At 41.0% G+C, this 23,069-nt stretch overlaps 1 protein-coding gene across 1 annotated transcript in view; it reads left to right on the top strand.

Moving 5' to 3' along the window:
- Positions 1-15,197: 15,197 nt before the first annotated feature.
- dll4 (delta-like 4 (Drosophila)) overlaps positions 15,198-23,069 on the top strand; it is a 38,548-nt gene continuing 30,676 nt past the window's right edge. Inside the window, exons 1-2 of the mRNA XM_016675806.1 lie at positions 15,198-15,365; positions 15,519-15,734. Of these exons, the coding sequence (XP_016531292.1) occupies positions 15,198-15,365; positions 15,519-15,734 (384 nt within the window). The remainder of the gene's footprint in view (positions 15,366-15,518; positions 15,735-23,069) is intronic.

Genomic DNA, 23,069 nt, shown 5'->3' with positions numbered 1-23,069 from the left:
AGGAGAGCGTGCCGAGTGGAACTGGTGAGGTTTGGTGGTTTTCTCTTTGCTTTTCTTGTTCTTCTGAAGCAGTGGAGACGTAGGCAGATGACAGACAAATGTTTTGTTTTGTTTTTTTTGTTTTGTTTTGTTTTGTTCCCACGAAGAAGGCAAATTCAATCAGCTTATTCCAGAGATGAAGTTTGGGTGAGCAGCAAGGAGGAAAAAGGAACCAGGAAAGTAGCTTTGAAGCCAACAAGTTAAAAATCCAGGAATCATCTCAGGAGCTCTGGAGAAAAGGAGAAAGATCAACAAGTTAAGTAGTGAATAAATATATTATTCTATCCTGTTTTCCAGCTTTTGTCAAATATCTGCAATTCATTTTCTAAGATAGAGCTAAAAGAAATTTGCAAACAATTACTCCGTTCCGAATGGAAATTCAAAACAGGACTGCTGTGATTAAATAATACGGCACACTGTCTTGATTTAAGATATTTTCATACTGCAGACAAACAGGAAATGCAGAAAAAGAGACACGGCTGCGTCGGTTTTCCGCATTCGCTTTGCACCCAGCTCCGTACAACAGTGTGTCCAACTGATTTCAGCATTCACTTCAGACCAGTTCGACCGAGATCAAGTGTTGTTGGAGCTCTTGTTTGTGATTTTTGGACTGCTGTGCACTCATTAAACTAATCCTTCGTTCCAATAAATTCTCTAAAAGTAAATACGGTATTACGTCTGGTTAAAGTCAACCTAAGGCTGCTGTCGCCACTCGTGAGCTGGAATAAAAAGCTCTTTGGAGCACAAATGTTTTCACTTACATGTGAATTATGTGAATCAAACAATGAGTAACAAATTTGAAACTAATTGTTCCTGGGATCAGATCAAAGATAAGGGACTCAAAGCTGCATATCTGTGTTTAAACGTGCAGACTGGGGCAACACACACACATCTGACAAAAAAATATATATATTTGTCTTCTTGTTTAACTCGTCACTTGCGCACGCTGGTAAGTCTTTAGTCAAGTGTTTCCAGTTAAACGTCACTTTCGTTATATTAAATGACCTTACTGTATCAACAGAAGGGGCCTCCGCTGCTTTCTGCCAAACCTTTTCTCTCCCATGCGAAGCTAAATGAGAACAATGTGTATCTCTATTTGAAGGTAGCGCTCCTTTTGTGTCTGAGGAACACCCAGATAGAAATTTGACCTCCTCACCTATGAAACTATTTAACATACTCAAAAACACAGTTAAATCCACACTTTGGGAGAGCAAAAACAAACCTTCCCAGAAAAAAAACCCGTACTCGTTCACAGTCATATGTATCCCACCCAAAAAGGAAATTACACCGCTAACAACAAAAAAAAAAACGTTGCCCCAAGGCAACAACTTTATTAAACTTTTTAAAGGCTTAAGTGGAAATGTTAATAACTCAAAGTAAACTCCCAGTAATCCCTCCATAGAACATCATTAAAGTGTAACTTTTTACGTTTTGGCCCTGGGTGATGCAAAACTCGTATTAGACGCTCTTAAACAGAACAGGCCAGACGTGGCTTCTGTGAAGAGCTGAAACGCAGAGAGAGCGTAACGTTCGAAGCTGAAATGACAGGAGGTAACGCAAAGTCGGAGAGTAGTAGGAGAAAATTGAAAATTGAGGAAAAGTGGTCCTCCAGCAGCCATTACAACAGCTAGCTTAGGATAACCTAAACCGCTCAAACTAAAGACTTTATCAAAAAGAAAAAAAAGAACTAAACTAAACCTGGGAGCTGGTTCCACAGGAGAGGAGTCCGATAACTAAAGGATCTGCCTCCCATGCTAATTTTAGAAAAGTCTAGAAACAACCAGTAAACCTGCAGTGAGGGAGCAAAGTGCTCCACTCTTCACTTAGACACAAAATATGGAAAAACAAGAGATTATTGATGCGTGGGTAAACATTGGAAAGTCATAGAAGACATAACGCCACATGGAAACATCATTGATTGATGCCACATCAAAAGGTGGAAAATTTTTTTCTTTTTTTTTTTTTTTTTTTTTCTTTTACATCCTAAACCCTGACGCTTCGACAAGGGCGCGTAAACGTTTCGACAGCCACTGAACACAATCCCTCATCATCCCCCAGGAAGAGCACACATCTGGCCCATCTGGCCCACTGCATCGGTTCACTGTGTCACAAATAGTTAGTTCCAAATGTTTAAAATATTTCCAGTGTTTGAGCCAGCATCTGCTTTTTATTTACCTTCTATAGAAAATCCCCAACAGTGGGAAACAAGGAACCAGATCACACTGGGCGAGCGGTTCTTAGAAACAGGTGTGTTTGCTAATCACAGCAGTTTTGGAAAATGCTTTTTCATTTAACAGGTTTGCCTCAGTCGTGACCTATGGAAAACGCTCGAGAGCGCGCTTTCTGTTTGCTGCTTCCATTCACTAATCATAAAACTTTGAAATAGCATTTTTTTTTCCCAGCATGCTTTTATTTAGCCTTTAGATGGACCTCTAGGGAGTCTCTTATTGTGTCTAGGAAGACAGATTTAAAGATTTTTTTTTTATTTCTTGCCTTCTCTGCTTTACACATTAAATCATAAGTGATTCTCACATAGGAGACACAGATGGGAAGAGGAGTCGTTATGCAGACGTTTTGTGTGTGGTGGTGAAGATTCTCTCACCTTGGCGTTTTAAAAGCTTGGGCAATGCAGTCAAACCTATTTTGTGAATAAGTAAACCAATAATCATTTGTAAGCAGTCAAAGACTGGGCATTAAACTTTGAGTCCAAGATGGTGAGATGATTATAAAGTATAAAAAGAATCACATGCTGTGGCATTGTCATAAGTAGACGTCGAAATGCAAGCATTGAACGTGGCATTCACATTGGGAGGACCTAAAGCCAACAAAGATCTTTCTTTCTTCCTTCCTTTCTTTCTTTCTTTCTTTCTTTCTTTCTTTCTTTCTTTCTTTCTTTCTTTCTTTCTTTCTCTTTCCTTCTTTCTTTTCTTTCAAAATTGCAAAAGAGTTGAGCTCAAGAAACCTGGCATCTTGCAGGTTGGACGCAGTAAAACAGTCATTAAAAAAGTCTTAACAGATCCTGCAAAGAAGTTTAGACTCAAAAAAGGTCAAATGGTTAGACAGAAAAATGTTATGTGTGTACTGGCCATCTTTTATAGTTCCTTTGAGCTAGGCTCCTTTGAAAACATTGGGATGGATGTTAAAGTAAACTTCCAAAATGGACATCAGTTCCAGACCTTGGACCGCATGGACATAATAATCCTACTTGCCCACTGGGAATCCTCACATCAAGCTTATTTAAAGGGATTGTATCTGTGATCTTGTATTTCAGTCACTACCAAAAGCTCATGACCGTAGATGAAGGAATATAAATCCAGCACTAAATGAAGAGCTTCACCTTCCGACTCAAAGCACCAATTAGTCTTTTGATCTCCCGCTCCATTTTTTCCCCTCATTCATAAACAAGACCCAGAGATACTTTGTCCTTTTCCGGTTTGAGACCACGGACTCGGATTTGGAGGCACTGATCTTCCTCCAGGCTGCTTCACACTGGGTTGTGAACTGCTCCAGTGAAAGCTGGAGGTCACAACCTGATGAGGCTAAAAGGAGCGCATCATCTGCAAAAAGCAGAGATGCATTAAGCAAAATGGAGTTCCTCAACACCTTGGCTGCACCTTAAAATTGGTGACAAAGGGTTACCTTGGAGGAGTCCAACTCTGACCGGAAACAAACCAGACTTACTGCCGGCGACGAGGCTCTGACATCAGTCACACAGGGACCTAACATCCCTTATCAAAGGCCCTGGTACCCCAGAGGATGGGAGGAGAGCCACACAGAGGAATCTTCAGGAGACTCAATGCCTACTTCACATCTACAAAACCCATGTAGACTGCTTGGACAAACTCTCGTCACTCCGCTGATGATTTATTTTATTTATTTATTTATTCTTTTGGCGTTTTGAACTCCAAGATACCACCTAGATTGATTTATTTCGACTAAAATTCAAATACTTGTATTTTTCCCCCCCAGTTTTAAGATTTTGTCCAGTTGTGAACTTCGCTGAGATAGCAAAAATTAATGTTTACGAAATCTGTTTTGTTTTTTCCACAATAAGGTGTTTTTTAAAACATTAACGTTCACTTTCCATAAGCACACGAATGACAAATGATAACCAGACAAACAATAAATGCAAATCCAAATATAGGAAGGAGAAGCATTTAATTCAAGGATGTCAGAAATGAGGAATTGTAAGAGTGCATTCCAGGCTCAAGCATGTTTAACAAAAATAAATACAACCACTGGTTTATCTCAAAGTTTTTCTGCCTTATTCTATGACAGATTGACCTCTGGAGTCTTTATACACGCAAAGCATTTCTGCCTTGTTCGGCTTGTTATTTAAGACAGCTTCAGAAGCCAGGATCGCAGCGTCTCTTTTCTGGCCAGGTTGCTCAACAAGCGATAAGAGCTGAGCTGCGTGCGACTGCATCGTATTACAGCCGCGCAGGTCAGTCAGGTCGGCCGCAGGTAACACATATACTGCTTTAGGCTACAAAAAAAAAACAAAAAAAAAAACAGTCAAGTCAGTGAACTTTGCTTGAAAGATTTACAAAAATGAAGGAACATATGCATGATTACTATATCAAAATATCCAAGACTAGGAAATCTCAGATGGTAAGACGTTGACCCTTACACCTGTGCTGTTCCTGCATTGATTGGTCCGTTATTTCCAGACATCACAGGTAGGCTTTGTAAGATCAAACACCTCTGAACACGTTGGTATATAAGCAAATCAGAGCTCCAGGGTGCTGAGCTTTCCATGTGTGAGTTCTTGTGTAAAGATTTTCAAGGAACCGGAACAGCGTTATATAAATTCCTCCCCCCCACCCATTACGGTCTGCATGTGTCGACCTCTGCAGACGTTAACGGCGTCCCTTCTGCCTATGTTTCACTCAACTAGAACAGAGCTTGACTAATGGCTAAAACAGAGAGGGAACCACCTAAATGAGCTAAAGTTGTTCTGCGAGGATATTTGAAGCATTTAACTTTTTCACATTGTAATGTTACAACTTTAATGATGTGGGAATGCTTTTCTTTTTCTTTTTTTGCTTTAAATACATTGACATTTGTGATAAGTTACTTTAAAAAAAATATATATATATATACCTATCAGAAGGGGGTGGGGGAAAAAACACAAAAGGTGTTAAAGCTGACAGTTTTGAGAAATTAATACCGTTTACGTTTGGAATGTGCTCAAAAAAAGACGAAACCCAATCGTAAGAGCTCCTACTGTTTTTCACTGACAGAGCGGCGTTTCGGTCTCTGACGGACCAGAACGTCTTCACGGCTTCAGGCGACCCGCTTGTGTTTCCACGTCCCGCACATGTGCGCCGTGTCTTCTTTACGGCCTGGAGCTGTATTTACAATAAAATATTGGAAAAGTAAACTCCACTCTGACCTGTCATAACTGTCAACAGGCTTAGTTGTTTCTGCCTCTGCCCGGCAGAGACTGGCAAACGGCTCAGATGTAAACACACACACACACACACACACGCACGCAATAGAGCGCACGCTCCAAAACAGGCCCACAATGTATGCGCACACATCGGTGTTAAAGGACTCTCAAAGAGCACACTCTGTTTCCTTTTTTTTTTTTTCTTCTCATTGTGCCCCGGTGTGTTTGTTCGAGGGGCATGGTGTCATGAAGATAAGGACAACAATTCACGAGGAACCGCGAGTGGCTGAGAACAGTTTACGAGAGCGTTTCTGAAATGCGTATGCCATATTTCGATAAGAGGCATTGTATATTATTTGGATTGTTCTTGATAAACATGTGTCCATGCAGCAGTTTCAGCTCATGGCAGCTTACAAAGAGAAATACTGCATGCCAAACTCTCTTTTCTTTTCTCTTTTTTGGCTAATTAGCCACTGGAACATTACAAGCTACTAAAGCTGCAGGTGTGCAGGTTCTTTTTTTTGAGATGGTCATGTCATGCTTTTAAATAATTTCTTCTCACATCTAAATCATTAAATTATGGCCTATTTAAAGTGGAACTGGAATGTTTTGGTCTGAATTCCTTGTTATTGTAGCTCCGCAGGCCCTTCGTCGTATCCAGTGGTGTTGCGTTTGAGAGCGGCTCTTTTTGGGGCCATCTCTTTAAATGCCACTGAAACTCTCACTCCAGCCCCTGCTGAGCGACACACACCACCCGACTCAGCCGTTTTTGTAGCTTGACAGTAGAGATACGGTTATTTAGCGGCGCTAAAATTTTATTCCCAAATTAAGTGTTTTATTGCCTGTTCATTCATTTCGCTGCCCTCAATGACACCTCAATCAGACAAAGTCATTTGGCAAATCCTTCTCGATACTGGCGGAGCTTACTGAAGCGTTCATCCTCGAAGTGCTTCGTGAAAACAAAGAGGATTTTCCCCCCCTGATGTGGGTCGATTTCTAAGAAAAATTAAGTTAGCCTGGCACTTCAAAGAGGTTCTGACCTCTGATGTTTGGGTCAATAACCAAACACTTTGACTCGTAGCTTCAGCATCCTTGAACTTGGACCACAAAATGGCTGTGAGAAATAAAAACGTGGGACTCACAATGTTTGTTAGCTAGAAGTCCATGACCCTGGTTAGTAACACTACAGCAAATACTGTGACGTAATAGTTCAAAAAGCATTAATAACAGGGAGTAGAGAAAATTAATTGTAGTGGAAAATATGACGCAAACAGAAAATAAAGATATAATGTTTCTGCACTCCTAAAGACTAATCACATGATAAATTGTATTCAGAAGCTAAAGAAGTTGGTTTTGCATCATATGTCTCCATTGAGTGGTAAAATGAGGCAGTTTTATATTTTGAACCTTCTTAATATTTACATTTCAAATTTACATTCATATATTTAGATAAAAGTTTATATCAGAATTATGTTTTGGAGGCGCTTTCGAGAGTTTTGCTTCATTCTTTCTTCAGTCTTATAGGGAGAAATATGCATTTTGAGGGCTCCATCATTGTTGCTCTTTAGCCTGCTGCGTTTTTTCTCCCTTCCATTAAAACCCCAGATCCAGACGATCACCAGACGAGCTGTCATATTTCCAACCTCTGGAATGTCTGAAAGCCTCCTCCTGATTTCACACGTTACAGGGAGCAACAGTGAAAAAGAAAAAAATAAATAAACGTGGCCAAAGCTTATTTATGACAACCTGGCTTCTGCTCAAACAAGCCGTAAAAGTCCAGAGTGATTAGGATTGTTTTTTAAGACATTTACACAAGCCTTAAAACAAACTGCTAGTGACCCCAAGATGCCACTCGTTGTTGCAGTTCTCTTAACATTGAGCGTTGGACATTTTTTTCTTTTTTTTTTCTTTTTTTACCTTTGTTTGCCATCCTCGTCACTGTGCATGGTGCCAAGATAAATCTGGGTGACCCTCACGCTTCTCTACATCCGCAAAAATCAAAATACTCTGAACATCGTTTGCGATTATCAGAAAAGCACACATGACGCTACGACGATTTGTTGATTTTGGCTCATTTTTTTCAGGTTTCTATTAATGCTTTTCTTGGCCAAACCCCGGAACTGAAAGAGATTGTGCTATTTTTGTTATGACTCAGCAACATGAATGTTTGTTGACAAGCGATTCAAGACCAGGACTAGAGGTTGCATTCAGAGACGCGCCACTTTAAGATTCGAATTGGTTCAGGTGTCTTAAAAGGGACAAGGGCTTAATCAAAACAATGCTTTCCACAATTTTTGTTGGCTTTCTTTTTCCTCAAACAAAAAGCACCCCGAAACCTTCCCAAAAGTCCCTCAGGCTTTGTGCAGTTTGTTGATCTTAGACGACTTTTTAAGATGACAGTGCCCGAAAACAAGATCATACACGCTTCAAGAGATAAGGACTGTAAAGCAGGGGAGAAGGAAAGCACCTGACATTGATCTATGATCAGGTAGATAGAGGGGATGTTGTCAGGAGCGCTGCGAGGGACGCAGAGCAAGTCAGCGCAGGACAGAGGCTGTGATCTTGAAACTGTTGCAGTCCTGAAGGAGAAAGAAAAATTACCCGTCGGGTTTTAAGCAAGGTCAAATCTGTGCCTGAAAGTCGCAAATCCATTTTTTTTGTGTGTACATTATATTTGTCACTTTGAAGTGTTTTTTTTAATTTTTTTTACCATGATAAAGAGACTGTATTGGCTGGTATAGCGCTCTCTTTGACACTATTCATCAAATGTCATGATGTGCAAAGCAAAGACCAAAGTTTATGAAGGACCACATCGTTTTTCTGGAAGCATTCTCCACTGGATCAGCTCTGAAATGTGTTACAGATTGACTGATCAAAGAGTCATATAAAAACTGAAAGTAAAAATGCCAACATTAGCTTAGCACTTTATCAAGCTGCCAAACACAAAGTCATTCTATGTGGTAGCTGTAATTTTTTTTTTTTTTTTAATTTATCTTTAGAAACAAAATTCTGCTTGGACAAAGAATCTGATTGACTTCATCATATGGCTACTTTAGGTGATTTGGATAAATGAGTGAGACAGAAAAAGTTCTGACGTGTACATCTGTCATTTCAAAACTTTATTTTTGTTTATTTTTATATAATTTCTTGTTAAAATTCTCATAAAATGGCTGAATTGGTTTCGCTTGATTCTGTGTAGAAATGTTATATTAAACACAAACCAGTTGCTCTTTACCCTTGACCACTCAAACGTAACTTCACACAGATAACAGAAAAAAAAAACCTCATCCTATGTAAGTTATTAAAATGTGTGTGTGTGTGTGGGTGTGTGTGTGTGTGTGTGTTAAGTTCACCCTTTTATAGCCAAAATGTTTAAAATGTCTGCCGATTTGGGGGAAAGTATTGTAAAGATTAGTTGTTAACTGTAACGCAAGGTCAACAACATAATACAACATGAATAAACATTTAAAACCAACCCTCTCACGTTGTTTTCTCAGTTGCATTGTGTTTGATGTCCTCTGACAGCAATCCAGTTCGTTTATGGGGCAAATTGGCCCACGAATAATTCCAGTTTGGGATCCCAACTACTCCAAAAAGCTTCAGTTTCTCAAGATCTACAATTCCCAGAGCACTCAAGGAAACATGTGCATGTGTGACATCTTGAAACAAGTGAATGATTTGTTTCTCACAGCTGGAATATTTCAAGGTAATTGAGCCAATGTATCAGCAAAAGAGGAAGGCAACAGCCAAAGACTTTGGATGTTTAATTTGTTTCGTACGTAGACTTTTACGTTTGTTCACTTGCGTTGTGGGAGGCCTCTTTTAGACGTTTAAGAAAAAGTTAGCCGAGAGGAAACTTATTCCACATTTATTCTGACAAAAGTATCCAACATTTTTTTTTTGTTTTGGTTTTTGTTATTGATCTTATGACATCAGCTCTGGAGAGACACAAGGTAAATTTGATGTAATTGACGCCTGCTGCTTTCCCCCAGATGACCCATTTGCTGTGTGTGATTTTTTGTGTAAAAAAAATAAATAAATAAAATAAAATAAAAAAATAGGCCATGTGTTTCACTGCATTTTTCCCACAAAAATCACACTCTGGCCTGTGACACTCTTTTGCCTTAAGGGGTAAAAAACAAAACAAAACCCAAAGCCACTCGTGAGAAGAAAAAGCAACGAATGTAACTTTTAAATCACTTTACCCAAATATTATAGGGTGATTTTCTTCTTACTAAATATTTGTAACAGACGTGATATTTTTTTTTATTTATTTAGTTTTTGCTATTTCAGTGAGAAAGCATTTAGTTGTAGAGGTCACTAATTTGACTCCCAATCAGCTTGCATTTATTTATTTTTTTTCATTTATTCCACCTCCTCTCCCCATATAATTAGCATGCAGCATCACATTTGTTGTAATCCCACTCGAGTGTCCTGCCTTAAATTAGACCTTTCTCACATAAGCTCTCTAAGCATCAAAAGACCACTTGAGGCTTGAGGGAAAAGAGCGAGAGTTCATTCAAAGAAGGATCGCTGTAAAGTACAGGGCATTTACAAACAAACGCCATCAAACCAATGCCCCATTAAAAAGGAAAATTGCACAAAATTCCCCCCTCTAAAGTCATTGGCTCATTAGTTTTTTCTTCTGTTTTTTGGGGGGTCGGAGGGGGGACGCCTTAAGGAAACCGAGTGAGCTTTGATGGTTACTTGTTTCAGCCAGCGAGGCGCAGGAGGTCAGAACGGGGGAGACGGAGGGGCTGAAACACCTGCTTGATAACGACGTGGATGTACGCCTGAACCGTCGTGTCTAAAAGTGCCAGCGAGGCGCAGCAGCATTTACGGGAAGGAAGCGACTTGCTTTAAAGGGAAACAGAAACACAGCGGGTTCTTTGATGGTAATGGGAGATTTCTGTGAGCTTTTGTTGCAGGCCAGATGGTCGCGACAACACCAGCGCCTATCTAGACGCGATAAGGGTCTGCTCTGGTAAAACAGGGCCATATTCTTCTTTTTGTTATCTCCCCACAGACGTTTTCTAGTCTTAACTGAGCTGTCGACGCCCCAGAGGAATCAAAAGTGGATTGGCGTTTTGTTTCCAGCGAACACAAGGTCTCCTTTGGCTCCTGCGCTGCGACACATCTGCAGTGGCAGAATATAAGAACAGATTCAGGATGACATGTAGTCAGAAGTTTACTCTAAACCTGCTAAACGTCCCTTTTCCCGTCTCTACGATGGAGTGGTGAAAGTGCCCAGTCTGTGTCATGTGACCTTCACTGTGGACTGCGCTCAGATGTCCCACCACAAATGTCCATGTGGAAGAAAGCTTTGCAGAGAGCAGCAGAGCCACGAGTTGCTAGAAAATAATTATATTCAAAGAAAGGCTTTAATGTCATGAATTAGGAAAACGCCCTTTTCTGTAAGAGTTAAGCTCAAGAGGATTATTTGAAACAACACTGTCAAGACAGAGAATAGACTTCTGAATATTAGCCTACGGTCAAGTAAGACACCGAGACTCTTATTAAACATTTAAGAAGTGAATTAACAAACAGTCAGAAAAGTCAAGAATGCTAAATGTAAACAGGGCTGAGCAGATGGAATAAAACGGAGCAAATCAGAGAGATATTTGAAAAACAAATAACATAAGCAACAATGGTTTGATTTTTATGTGTGTGACATATTTTGTTTATTTAACTGGGGGGGAGAGGGGAAATAAAGCTAATTCTGTAATAATTACTAAATCCACTGTAAGCCTATAATAGCACATCCACAAAACAATACTCCATGAGCTTCTGGGAGATCCCTCTGGGGAACAAGAAGACAATAATCATAATGGCTCCCAGGCTTTGTGGGAAATATTGTGGAGAAAGCTCGGCTGATTACAGTGATTTTCATAATTGCTTGAATAGTTCTCCTTTGAGTCAAACATAGATAAATCAGTATGTTAGGCAGATAAAGATGTGTGTTATTTCAATACCATCGTGGCTAAACAAATCCTGTGTGGAAAACGCGTTACTTTTTTTATGATAAAGTGCATAATATTAAATAAATGCCATCATATTCGGAAAACTACTGCAGGTTATGTCTTCTCTGCACTAATGAAAGTGTTTAATTAATACTGGCCGAATCTTGTGGAGTTTCTATCGCAACTTTTGTTCAAAGATCTTTTTTTCAGGGTTAATGAAAGGCTTTAGTTGTTATGGACAGCCTTTCCTTTCAATAAAAAACCTTGAAAACCTTCTGATTTTATGAAATAGCCGTTATTTGTGTCATGAGAAAGTACGGCATAAATAAAACTAACCGAGTTGAACGCTAAAACATAATCATACAGGGACGTATAGGCACTTTGGATTATTTAAAAGGATGCCATGGCTCTCAAGTACAAATCCATCCACCTCCTTCAGGTATAAATATTGGTTCAGGTGGCTTTTTTTTACTGCCTCCGCAAATTAGTCTGACAGAGTCGAAGCGAAAGCGAGCCCTGCCACCAACTAAAGTAATTAACTCACTACTTTTAAGGCCTGTTTGATTACTGCCGCGCACAAATGCACTTTGGTTAACATCCTTTGGGTCCATAGAGCAGCTGTAAAGTTAACTGAATAATGTCAGAGTTCGGCCATGTTGGAAAGAAGAAAAAACACACTTTCTAACCATGCATTGTTGCTTTCTCATATTCTTTTGTCTGTGGATCTAGCCTTTACAGATCATAAACGCAACAAAGATGGTGTGGATACATTTTTTTATGTACTCCACAATAACTTCTCCAAGATCCCAAGAGAGTTTTAAGATGAACTCACCAGACGGCTCTTTCTGGAAATGGATCCAATTTGAGATCCAGGAAAGAGTATTTTATAACAGGTCAATAACAAATGAGATCACTGAGAGGAAATGTCATCACAACCAGCTTCTGATTTTCATTTTAATGGAGGTTGTTTGACGGGAAAGAAAAGAAGGGTGTAAGTGATGGTCTTTGCAGTTTTTCTGCTTCTTTCCCCTCACATCGATCGGAGCATTGGCTTCGGCAACCTACCTGTTCCCTGCATGGGATCTGAAAATACAGTGAGTCGACTTCGAAGGGAGAAAGGAAAAAATCCTGCTGATGGGCAAAACACAGTTCAAAACCTCTGTGGCTAGTAGGTAGAAAAAAAAACACAATACAAGCATGATGCATGTTTGCTGTAAGCAGGAACTTATGTGAAGAACAGCAGGGGTTCATTGATCAATTTGTTTGGGAACGATGCATAGTAAGCGTAAAATAATCTGACATTGTCTCTGTTTGGTGGTCGACAAAAATATTCCCGACGGCACAAGTCCTGTTTCTGATGCACAGAGATCCATTCAATAAAGTAGATTATTCAAAAGTTTTGTTCAAGAACTTTACAACAAAGTGAAACATCTCTTTTTCTATTAAATATCACGATTTTCCGCTTACGTTTACTAAAAATGTTATATTTAAATGTAGGATATCACAGCAGCTATTTTTAAAAACCGTTTTTAAATGTGGTTTTAAAGAACATTGTGTGTAAATATTGAAGAGACATTGCAAGACAGTAAGATCAAGTTTAGGCAAAACTTTGTCTTTCAAATGGTCAAGCAGCCAAAGTAGATCACCAAACTAGTTACAAAGTGGCTTAAGGACAACAAGGCCAATGTTTTAGAGAATCAAAGCCCTAATTCTCAATCTCATACGAAATTTATGGGCAGATTTGAAAAGGCACACTTGGAAATATATGTAATTTTTTTATTTCAAAGGAGAAAAAAAAACATAATTGTCTCTCAGCCTCCTACTATTTAGCATATATATAATTTAAGTAATCCGAACTGACCAAAACCAGGAAATGTTTAGTTTTATTACCGTCAGACAGTGATTAGAAACAGCAAAGGGACTTTTTATACGGCGTATGTAAATATCTGGTTTTGGACTGTATTTTCCAAATTATCTTTTTTGTCATCAACTTTTATGATATGCATCTGCAGACAATGGTCCCTACTCTGAAAAAAAAACCCACAAAAATTTCCGACTCCTTTCAAAAAAGTCAGAAGACATTCCAAAGTCAGAAGAGATAATCACTCTTGCATGCTTTGGATCTTTGTTGGGGTTTCCTTCCCCTCGTCCAGAAGTCTGGAAAATTACCAGAAGATGACAAGTCTTCAAAACAGATCTAGATGTATTTAAAATGTCGCACTGATGCAAACAAGTTGTCGTTTTTCATTGTTATAATCGACAGTCAAGCTATCTGTCTGCTTTTTTACAAAATTCTTCTAATAACTTGCCGATAGTATTTTAAAAAAATGAATTAGCTAAATAAAATTAATGGATGGCATTTCTTTGGTTGTTGCCTAACGATTGCTTGTGTTTTTCACAATCAGGCATACTTACATGATTTTCAAAACTAAAAAAAAAAAGTATTTATTGTGACGGAGGGAACAGTCTCCTGTCTGCCAGCTCACTAACAGTATGCAGCGACAGGGATGCTCTGTTACTCTCCATACAATCAGAATCTCTGTGGCATCTCATTAAAAGGACTTTAAACCACAGAAACAGTATGTTGGGACATGTTGGGGGTTTTGAAATAGTGTCCAATCTTTTCTTACCTTGATATCAGTAAGTGACCCATCTATATGTTTGATAAACTAGATTACATGCCATATCCATCCATCCGTTGCTTTACACTTCTGAGATTAGGTCATGAAGCCTTACAGGTCCATCCTGGAAGCTCGGACACCCTCTCCACAGCATATCTTTCCAGCTCAATATGGTCATTCCCAAAGCATTCCCCAGGCAGGGAAGCATACATATAGCCTATCCAATGTCTTCCTGACCAGTGTTGGGGCCTCCTCAGAGCAGGATGATCCCAGAAAGCCGCCACAAAATTTATGCTTCGAGGTGCGAGACCTATCGGAAACCGTTCCTGACCTGTTCTCTTCAGGATTGCTGGGAATCCCGTTCCAGTAATCCAAAGTTCTGAGTCTTTGCACACTTCAGCATGATTCATGTCGATCGCCTTCAAACTGCAAATATGAAAGTGCTTCAGGAAAACACTGTGTTGACACGGACGTCGATGAACACAAGAGTTTTATTTCAACCAAGCTTCACATGGTTACACTCATCTGGAGGAGTCGTATCCCGACTGTCAGCATTCATCTCTAATCTCAGCCTTTTTCATAACCTTGCAGATCGTACCTATGCGGTATCAGCATTTCCTAACACATGGCTCTAATGTTGGGCATGGTCTTTTCTACAGGCACACACTTAACATATTTGGCACTCCACGGCCTGTGACGTCCACTATCTTTAGGCACGTTGAGGCATTCTTTATCTCGCATGTCTTACCCTCTTAGCGTATGGCTTTGACTTAGGAATGCACTCCAAGTTCACCCTAAGGCCTCAAGATCTAAAGTGCTATCAGAAACTACACTCGTTTAATGTGTGCTAACGTTGCCAACTGATGAGTGAAAATTGATGAGAAGCACCACTGTGCTGATTGCTCTCCGTATGTATACATAGAAAGTTGAGAGCGCTACTTGGCTTCTGCTAAAACGGTGCCTAACGTGATGCAGATAAGGGCTCGTTAGCAATACATGTTGCTTATATATTGCTCATAAATGAAGGAAAGAAAAATGTAGAAAGAAACTTAAAAATTCACAAAATGACTTGTCTCGTGTCTGTGATTGCATGTTGGCCAATTCGCTTAACATTTAGATGAATTTATTTCAGAGAGACTACGCTCCACTTTTCCATGCAACAATCCGCTAATTGTAAGACTGAACATGATACGAAGTGTCTACAAGACGAGTCAAACGATAGACCTCGGGAGAAGTGTGTGCAAGACAACAAAGATCAATGAGCTCCAGCAGAGGAACAGGAGGAGTCTGTGCCGGCCAATACCGGCGGACCGCAGGGAGCAGCATCTGACGCAAACCAGGAAGCCACCTGATGTGAGAGGGGTCAGATAAATGCAACACAACCAACGGTCACACGGGACAGGTGCTTCCTTAATGATACACACCACACTCGCACACACATGCACATCACAAACAAGCACATGCACCAGCATGCTATAATAGGCCTTTTGCTCATCTCCTCCCTAGGATGTGTCAGAGGCTTTCCCAGACATCCAGCCCACGCACATGCACACATGGATCCTCAGACAGCAGGGCCAGGGTGTAGGAGAGGGGGGGGGTAAGGTGGACGGAGGACAGGGCACGCACGCAGACAAGCCCGACAACAGGCAGGAAACTCTAGAGAGCGGCCGCTGCTATTTTCTCCCCTATTTCCAGTCTCGGTTTCCACTTTCGTCAGCGCAGGTAAGACGTGAAACGTTTGCGGACGAAACCCCCTCCCCCCCTCCAAAAAAAAGTAAACAGGAGCACAGTGGAAAAAGTCAAATAAACCTGGAATAAAACTAAAAGGAAGCCAAGCACAAACATAGGAATGTCTGTGTTTTACGTACGAAAGGGATTAAGATGGGTCATTCTTCCGATCCCGTTTCCTCCTTCATCAGTCTACAGGAAAGCATTTATCGAATACACAGTTTGGGAATTCTGCCAGAATGCCCTGTACCACCTCCATACAGTGACTGACATGCGATAAAGTGGTGAGGAAAAGGGGGTGGGGGGAGTTTGTGAAGAGTCCATACGTGCAGATTTAACGCCGAAGGAAAACAATGGGACTATCAAAGCTCTTAAGGGGTCCTGAGAAGGGGACCGCTGGGGTTAGCGGTGGAAGCGGAGTGGGAAGGGGATAACCTGGTGCACATTGTGCGAATCTGGACTGCCTTCTAAAGAATCACTGCAAGACACACATTTGGAACTTATTAAAGCCCCAACCTTAGGAGGGCTGCAACCAAAGACAAGGGACTCCTCATTCCGACCTAAAACTGGGCCAGACGTCTTCCTGCCTTCCGCGAAGCTTTGTGGAAATCTGGAAAAAAAAAAGCTGCTGCAATTTACAGAGCCACAGGAAATAAAGGTTTCTGTAAATATGATAACAGAACTGCATCCTTTCTGTCAGTGTATCCTCTTTAATAGTAGCTGTCTGTGTACATAAATGGGACTCTATCATTTAGTGCTGGGACGCGGTAATGCCTCAGAGACATGATTAAAGCCACCAACGGGCTTTCTCTTCAGGAACTATTTAAGTGAACTGGAGCAAAATGGGTTTGGTCACATTTGAAATTCCATGCTTAAAAAAAAAGATACAGGGCCTCGCAAAACTGCTCTTTTTTCTGTTTTTATTCGGTCATATTGCAACCACAGACTTTAATTTAGTTGGATTTTTATGTGACAGACAACAAAAAATAGTGCACAGTTAGGAGCTGGAAATAAAATGAAAATAGTTTTCAAAAATGTTTGCGAATGAATATCACAAATGGAGAAGCACGATTGCTGTCAAGTTCCCTTTAATTCAGTATTTATTAGTCGATGCTGCAGCCACTACTGCTTTCTACCTATGTCTCAGTCAGCTTCTTCTTGACACAGACTCAATTTTAGATGAATGAAAATGCTTTAATCAAAACAATTTTGTTGTTTCTCTCTCTGCTTAAGATGATGTTTTGTTTTTTTCTTTGTCTTTAGTCTTTTCAAGAATCCAGTAGTTTTTTGTATTGCCCTGGTCTTAGCTCTATCTCCCTATCAACTCTGATTGGCTTCCTTGACTCTGATGACAGAAAGCATCCCAACATCATTGTGCTGCCACCACCTTGTTTCACCACAGTGACAGTGTATTCAGGGTGTTGTGTCGTGCAAGCTTGGCATTTTGGTCTCACATCTGGCAAAGCTTAAACAAGACTTTGTTTTGCTTTCTTCCAACGCTGCTGAACTTGTCGAGAACACAACTGATAGTCTCATCTGCGAGTCTCTGCAGGCTAACATGGTCCCGTCATTTTCTTTCCATTGTACAACTACAGGCTTCTTTGTGTTGGTCAAAGACATGAAATCTTAAAAAGTTACGTAGGTATGACAAACGGTAAAAAAGGTGAAAAGTGTCTGAATACTCTCTTTGTATGCACTATTCCTGTTGTTTTATTACGCGTCCATCATCTATCTGGCCATCTTTGCAGAGTCAGCGTGTCTGTCTCCACTGGTCAACAGTCGAGAGGTAGGTAGGGTACATCCTGGACAGTTTGCCAGGTCAATACAGACACACACTCTCTTCTACGAGCAATTTAGTGAAATCAAATAACCTCTACAGAACCATGACAGAACCCACACATGCACAAGGAGAACCTGCAGAAAGTCCATTGCTGGCATATGAACCTGGAACCTTTGTTCTAAAAGGTAAGATACTAGCACCCTGTGAGTGCACATTTAAGTCATGCATAGTTTATGAGGCAGTGGGTTGCAAAGCAGCAGCTATCGTTTGATATGACAATATTCTACAACAAAACAGGTTATGCTGATACGCCAGCAGGCGGGCTCGCAGCTGGAGGGTCAAGCCCACTTGGAGTGATATAATGTCAGTCGGCTGTTTGTTTGAGCCACCGTCGGTGGGGCACAGTGGGATCTTTTTTTTTTTTTTCCTCCCTTATGTTTTCTTTCAATGGCCCATAAACAGTCTGGATAAACCAGAGTAAAAAAAAAAAAATGGCCCCTTCCTCCTCCTCTTTATTTCATTTCTCTCACTCTCTCTGTGCGTTTACGCCGCTTGCCTGCCTTGCCAAACCCCGTACCCACAAACACCCTGGGATTGTTTTGAGCTGTCTGGTGGAGGAAGGAAAGCAGTGTGAGAAAGTGGCTGTTTTTTTGGAGTGGACAGGAATTGGCCTCACGGCGCACGGTTCCTCTCCGCGCAGCGGGAACAATGCCGTGGCGTCACACCCCTGCGCTGACCCTCGCTGTTTCACATGGAAAAATGTTCCCAGAATTCCGCTCCCAGGCTTGGAGGTATAAGGCCGACACCAGGGAGGGAGAGAGAAACAGAGAGAGAGAGAGAGGGGGATGTCAGGGAAGGTAAGTGTGCAGGAAATCTTTGCTACCAGAAGCATTTGTAGCCATGGCGACATAAGCTGACTCCTGAATCTGATTTGTTGGATTGCGAGGAAGAAGGCGGGGCCAGAGATTCACGCAGTCAGGCCCATCAACAGCCAGATATTAGAGATGCACTCACTGTGTCAGGTGAACAGAGTGAGTTGCATCGTCACGGTCCTGACGTCTAAAGTGGCACACAAATATTTTCTGCCTTCTTTGAGGCGTCTGACAGAGCTGCAAAAGGATAACTCAACAGTTAACATTTAAATCAATTTTACTTTGACTGCTTGAAGCAAATTAGAAATATTACTCCATCTGTAATGTTCCAGGGTGTCAGGTTTTCAGCAGCACATCTTACTTATCACTCTCTTCATGTTAATTAACAGCCCAGTTCAGATTATCTGTGGTGTACCAGGAAATTCTAGTCAATGTTTACTCCTTGATGGTTTGCGGGTTGTTCTGTAACATTAGAACATTTGCAGAAACAATTGGTTTCATCAGTGGTGACAGTTTGGATGAGATGGTCGAAACATGGCCACTGTAGGGTCAGTCAACAGGAAAGCGATCCTCCTTTCAGTTTTCGATCTTTCTCCAATGTTAATACTGAGCACAAGTTAACTCTTAGTATGCACTGCTTTGCCATTCTCAACCAGGTGGATGTTCACAAAACCAACCATCGTTCTGGTATTTCTTGCTCACCTGTTATAAAGTGATCATGCTCGAGGCCTTCTGTGTTCCTGTTGAGAAGCAGAACTGCAGTAGAGGTCCTCGAGTTTTGTAGCTTTGCCAATTAAATTTGCTACAAAATGACAAAAAGCATTCACTGCTAGACACAGCTGCAAGGTTTATTTATTTGGAAAAGCAAAATCGACAATGTTCGCTCATTAAAAAGGTGCACTCAAGTGTTCATTTAAAACATTTCTTGGCCAATGTTGAGGCAAACTGCATTCTTTTCAGAGTAAAATGATCTCCTTCCTTCCTGTACTGTACCTCAGGAGAGTTTAAATATCTGACAACGTGTCCAGGGGGTATAGTTAAGGCTCTTTGTTTTAGAAATAATGGAAGCCTTTGCTTGCCTTAAAGGTATTGTTTCCTTATCTTTCTGTGAGTCAGTTAAATATTAAATCTAATTGCAGGAAATCTGAGGTGGAGAAAATGTGCCTGAGGTTTCAATTTAGTCCGCCAGTGAAAGTATTCAGACAACAATTAATTTAGGGCAGCTACACAACTATGCAACGGTGGAGTTTTATTGGCTTTTGCCTGTGAAAATGCATCTTGTGCACAGCTTGGCTCACACACCTACGGTTTTTATATGTCCTTGTGAACCTGGAGTGTTTTCCATCCTGTACTGTGTATTACATTGACATGGAAAAATATCAGTTGACTGAGTAAGCACTTGACAGGTCAGTTTATAGTGAATCAAAAAATATGTCTGTGTGTTTATTTTCCAATTGCAAATGGGACCAAAACATTAGCCTCTACCAGTTTGGCGCCCTTCACCTGAAAGTCACGCTTCAGAGACCGACAACGAAACATGCTGAGTGGGACAATACGGGCGATAGTGGTGGAACTGTCAGGTATTTCATGAAGGACTGGGTGTTGTGGGTTGCTGATCGTTGAATCTCAACATTTTAGGTTGACTGGGAGGCCATTGAAAAGATCGGTTTTATCAATCACTTTATGAAAATATAGCTAATGCAGCTCAACACCTAAATAAAACTGCAATGAACTAATAAATTGAGACAAATGAGGAAGCTATGATCTATATGGAAATGGGGGAACGTTAAAGAAAGCCAGGAGGAGAATCGAAACTTTGTGGTTGATTAAACTTCATGCACAATGTCTACTGCAGTCATACTAAAAGGTTGATTACATAAATAGATATATCCACAAAACAACCACATGAAGTTATCCAAAAAATTCAATATTAACTATGTCAGCCCTGCTTCTTCACTGTAATGCATATTTATTATCCAGGCGAAACTCACACTGGAAATTCATTCAAAACTTCTTTCAAAGTGTCGACTCAATGTGGACAAACCACGAAGGAGGACCATGCAGTCTGGGATCTTCTGAAAATGACACGGGGGACACCTGAGGAGGTTCCACAGGAGCAGGCGTCACATGAGAGGAGCTGGCTTCACCATCAAGCCTCAGCATGATCGCTTCAGTGATTTCCAATCAGGAGATACAAAGACACCGCCACTAGGTTCGATTAACTCATTTTTCCAACAACTCAGCAACAGATAAGCACCACAAAGGCATTGTTTCTTCATATTTTTAAAATTAAAACACTTTAGTTTGGATGCATGTGAAGCCCTCTAATGGTCGGCTGCACTTCCATATTTAAATGAAAGTCAATTTCAGCAGCAGCCTCAAGTTGAACTCAAACAGGAAATGTCTTGCCCAAGGACACAACAACAGTGGAAAGGGGATTGAACCAACAACGGAGCTTCTAGCACCACCTAAAGTATCAATTGCAAAAAGACGTCAGTTCCTCTGATTTTATAGATAACCTGAGGGTGGCTACAATGACAGCACAGGCAATCTAAAACAAGTAGGAACATATTTTCCTCAAATATTTTTCTAAATTTGTCAGTTTGGGACAAAAAGCAGGAAATTCACTGTAATGCTTTTTATCCATCTTAAACAAAAGTGATAATAAATAAAGCTTAATTATAATTGATGCACAAAGGATACTGTCCATTTGTGATTAATATAGAGAATAAAACCTGCATACTTCTGCAGCTAATATGCCTTTCCTTTTGTACATAGGAGTCTTCTCTTAAAAAAAAAGTCTTACAGTTTACTTGAAAAGGTCAAAGGTTACAAGATGGCTTTACACTCCTCATAAAAATAGCTTACCTTGGACCACGTATTCCCCCGCGCAGACCCCCGCCGCCCCCGAAAAAATAGTGATGTCCGTGATGATCTCGGGGCCAGGATGAGGGCAATAAACAGGAAGTGTTCCAGCAGCGAGCTGCATCCCACAATAATCCCGGCAAAAACATACACAAGCAATCACAAAACGCCGCAAGACGTGACAGAAAACAGACAAGCCATCGCCAAATACTAACTTACACAAACTTACAGCAGGCCTAAGAGCAAAGCAGAAGAGGAACATAAACACGCGGCGTTTTCATGCAGCGAGCCTGAATGCACAGATCTACAAAATCAAGATAAAATCCAAACAATCCAGAAAAACAGAGAAACAGACATGCAGAAACAACACGAGATGTGTGCAGCGCCGGATAAGCAACAGCTAGTGCGAAAAACAACGTTGAAAGCATCGTAAACCAAAACCACATATTTTATGTTCAACTTGAGGTTGCTGCTGAAATTGACAATGCTTTCCTATCAGATAAGTCGATGAGAAGTCACCACATTCGAGTTAGCTCAATGTCTCATATGCAGTCAATTTTCACACATTACGTCAAATCACAAACACAATCTTCAATCTATTTTCCTGGCTTTCACGCAAAAACGAACACAAAGAAAAACGTCACTTTGAAGTGGACAGAAACTGGGACATGATTGTTGTTGCAAAAATCTGAAAAGTGTTGGATACATTTGTATGAGCCGCACTTTACTCACTGAGTCTAGTGAATCAAAGACCAGTGCAACAACTGCCTTCATGAGGTCACCGAACACGGAACAACATCTGTACATTCGTGAAAACACGGGTGTTCAAAGTGAGTCCTCAAGGGCTGGTGTTCCTGGTTCAACACGCCTCAGTCAAATGGACACTGGGAGCTGCTTTGTGAAAGTCTAAGAGGTTTGTGCTGCCCTTGGGGTAGACCGTCTTTCTTCATGTTGTTGATTACAGCCACCTGAGAAAAACCATCTGCAATCCATTTCTTCCAGAGATTAAGATGCGACGCATTACCATTTAAAGTTGAAGGAATAATCTTGCGATCCTACAGCTTTAATCGAAATAAACATGATTGCAGCTACCAGTCGTTGGCTGATCTGTGCTTATGACACATTTCACCGGAGCAGGCATCTGTCTGGAGCGGTCCAGTACAGCTGCTAACTCTGCTCCCTCCCGTCTTCGACTACCGACCACAGCAACAGAAGGAGGCCGAACTTGAAAGGCAACCTCAGAGACTGTACTTCACACCTATTCCTCCACCACCTGACACACAATGACGCCTGCACGCACACACACTTGTCTGTCTCGCTGTTTTCGCACACAAGCACACAGCTGCCTGGATGCTTAAGATAAGGAGCAGGAGCTGTGAGAAGAGGAGTGGGGCGGTAGGTGGTGTGGGTGTGTAGTTGCTGAGATGAAGTATGCGTGTGCGTGGTGTGTGTTTGTGTCGGCGTGTTTTGCTTTTATTTGTTGGAGGAGGGAGCTGCTCCACAGGACGTCCTGGGGATCCGGCTGTACGTCAGGCACGTATGCGTCGCTGATCAGACACGTCTTATGTTAAAGCACACATTAAACATCAGTGGAGCATGTACATTGGCAGACGCTCTAAGAATTGTCACTGGGTCGAAAACCAGTCACCGCAGTCTTGCCAAGTCAAAGGGCCCAAAGATTCTGTGAGCAGCAGGAGTCTATTGAAGGGACTGCCTTTTCATTTCCCTAACAACAGCTAGATAGGAAAAGAAGCAAGGTCTTCTCAGCACTGATTTTCCTCCTGTGTGTGTGTGTGTGTGTGTGTGTGTGTG

This window comes from Poecilia formosa, unplaced genomic scaffold, assembly GCF_000485575.1.
Source record: "Poecilia formosa unplaced genomic scaffold, Poecilia_formosa-5.1.2 Scaffold122, whole genome shotgun sequence".
Classification (NCBI taxonomy): domain Eukaryota; kingdom Metazoa; phylum Chordata; class Actinopteri; order Cyprinodontiformes; family Poeciliidae; genus Poecilia; species Poecilia formosa.
This window is presented reverse-complemented; position numbering and strand designations above follow the sequence as displayed.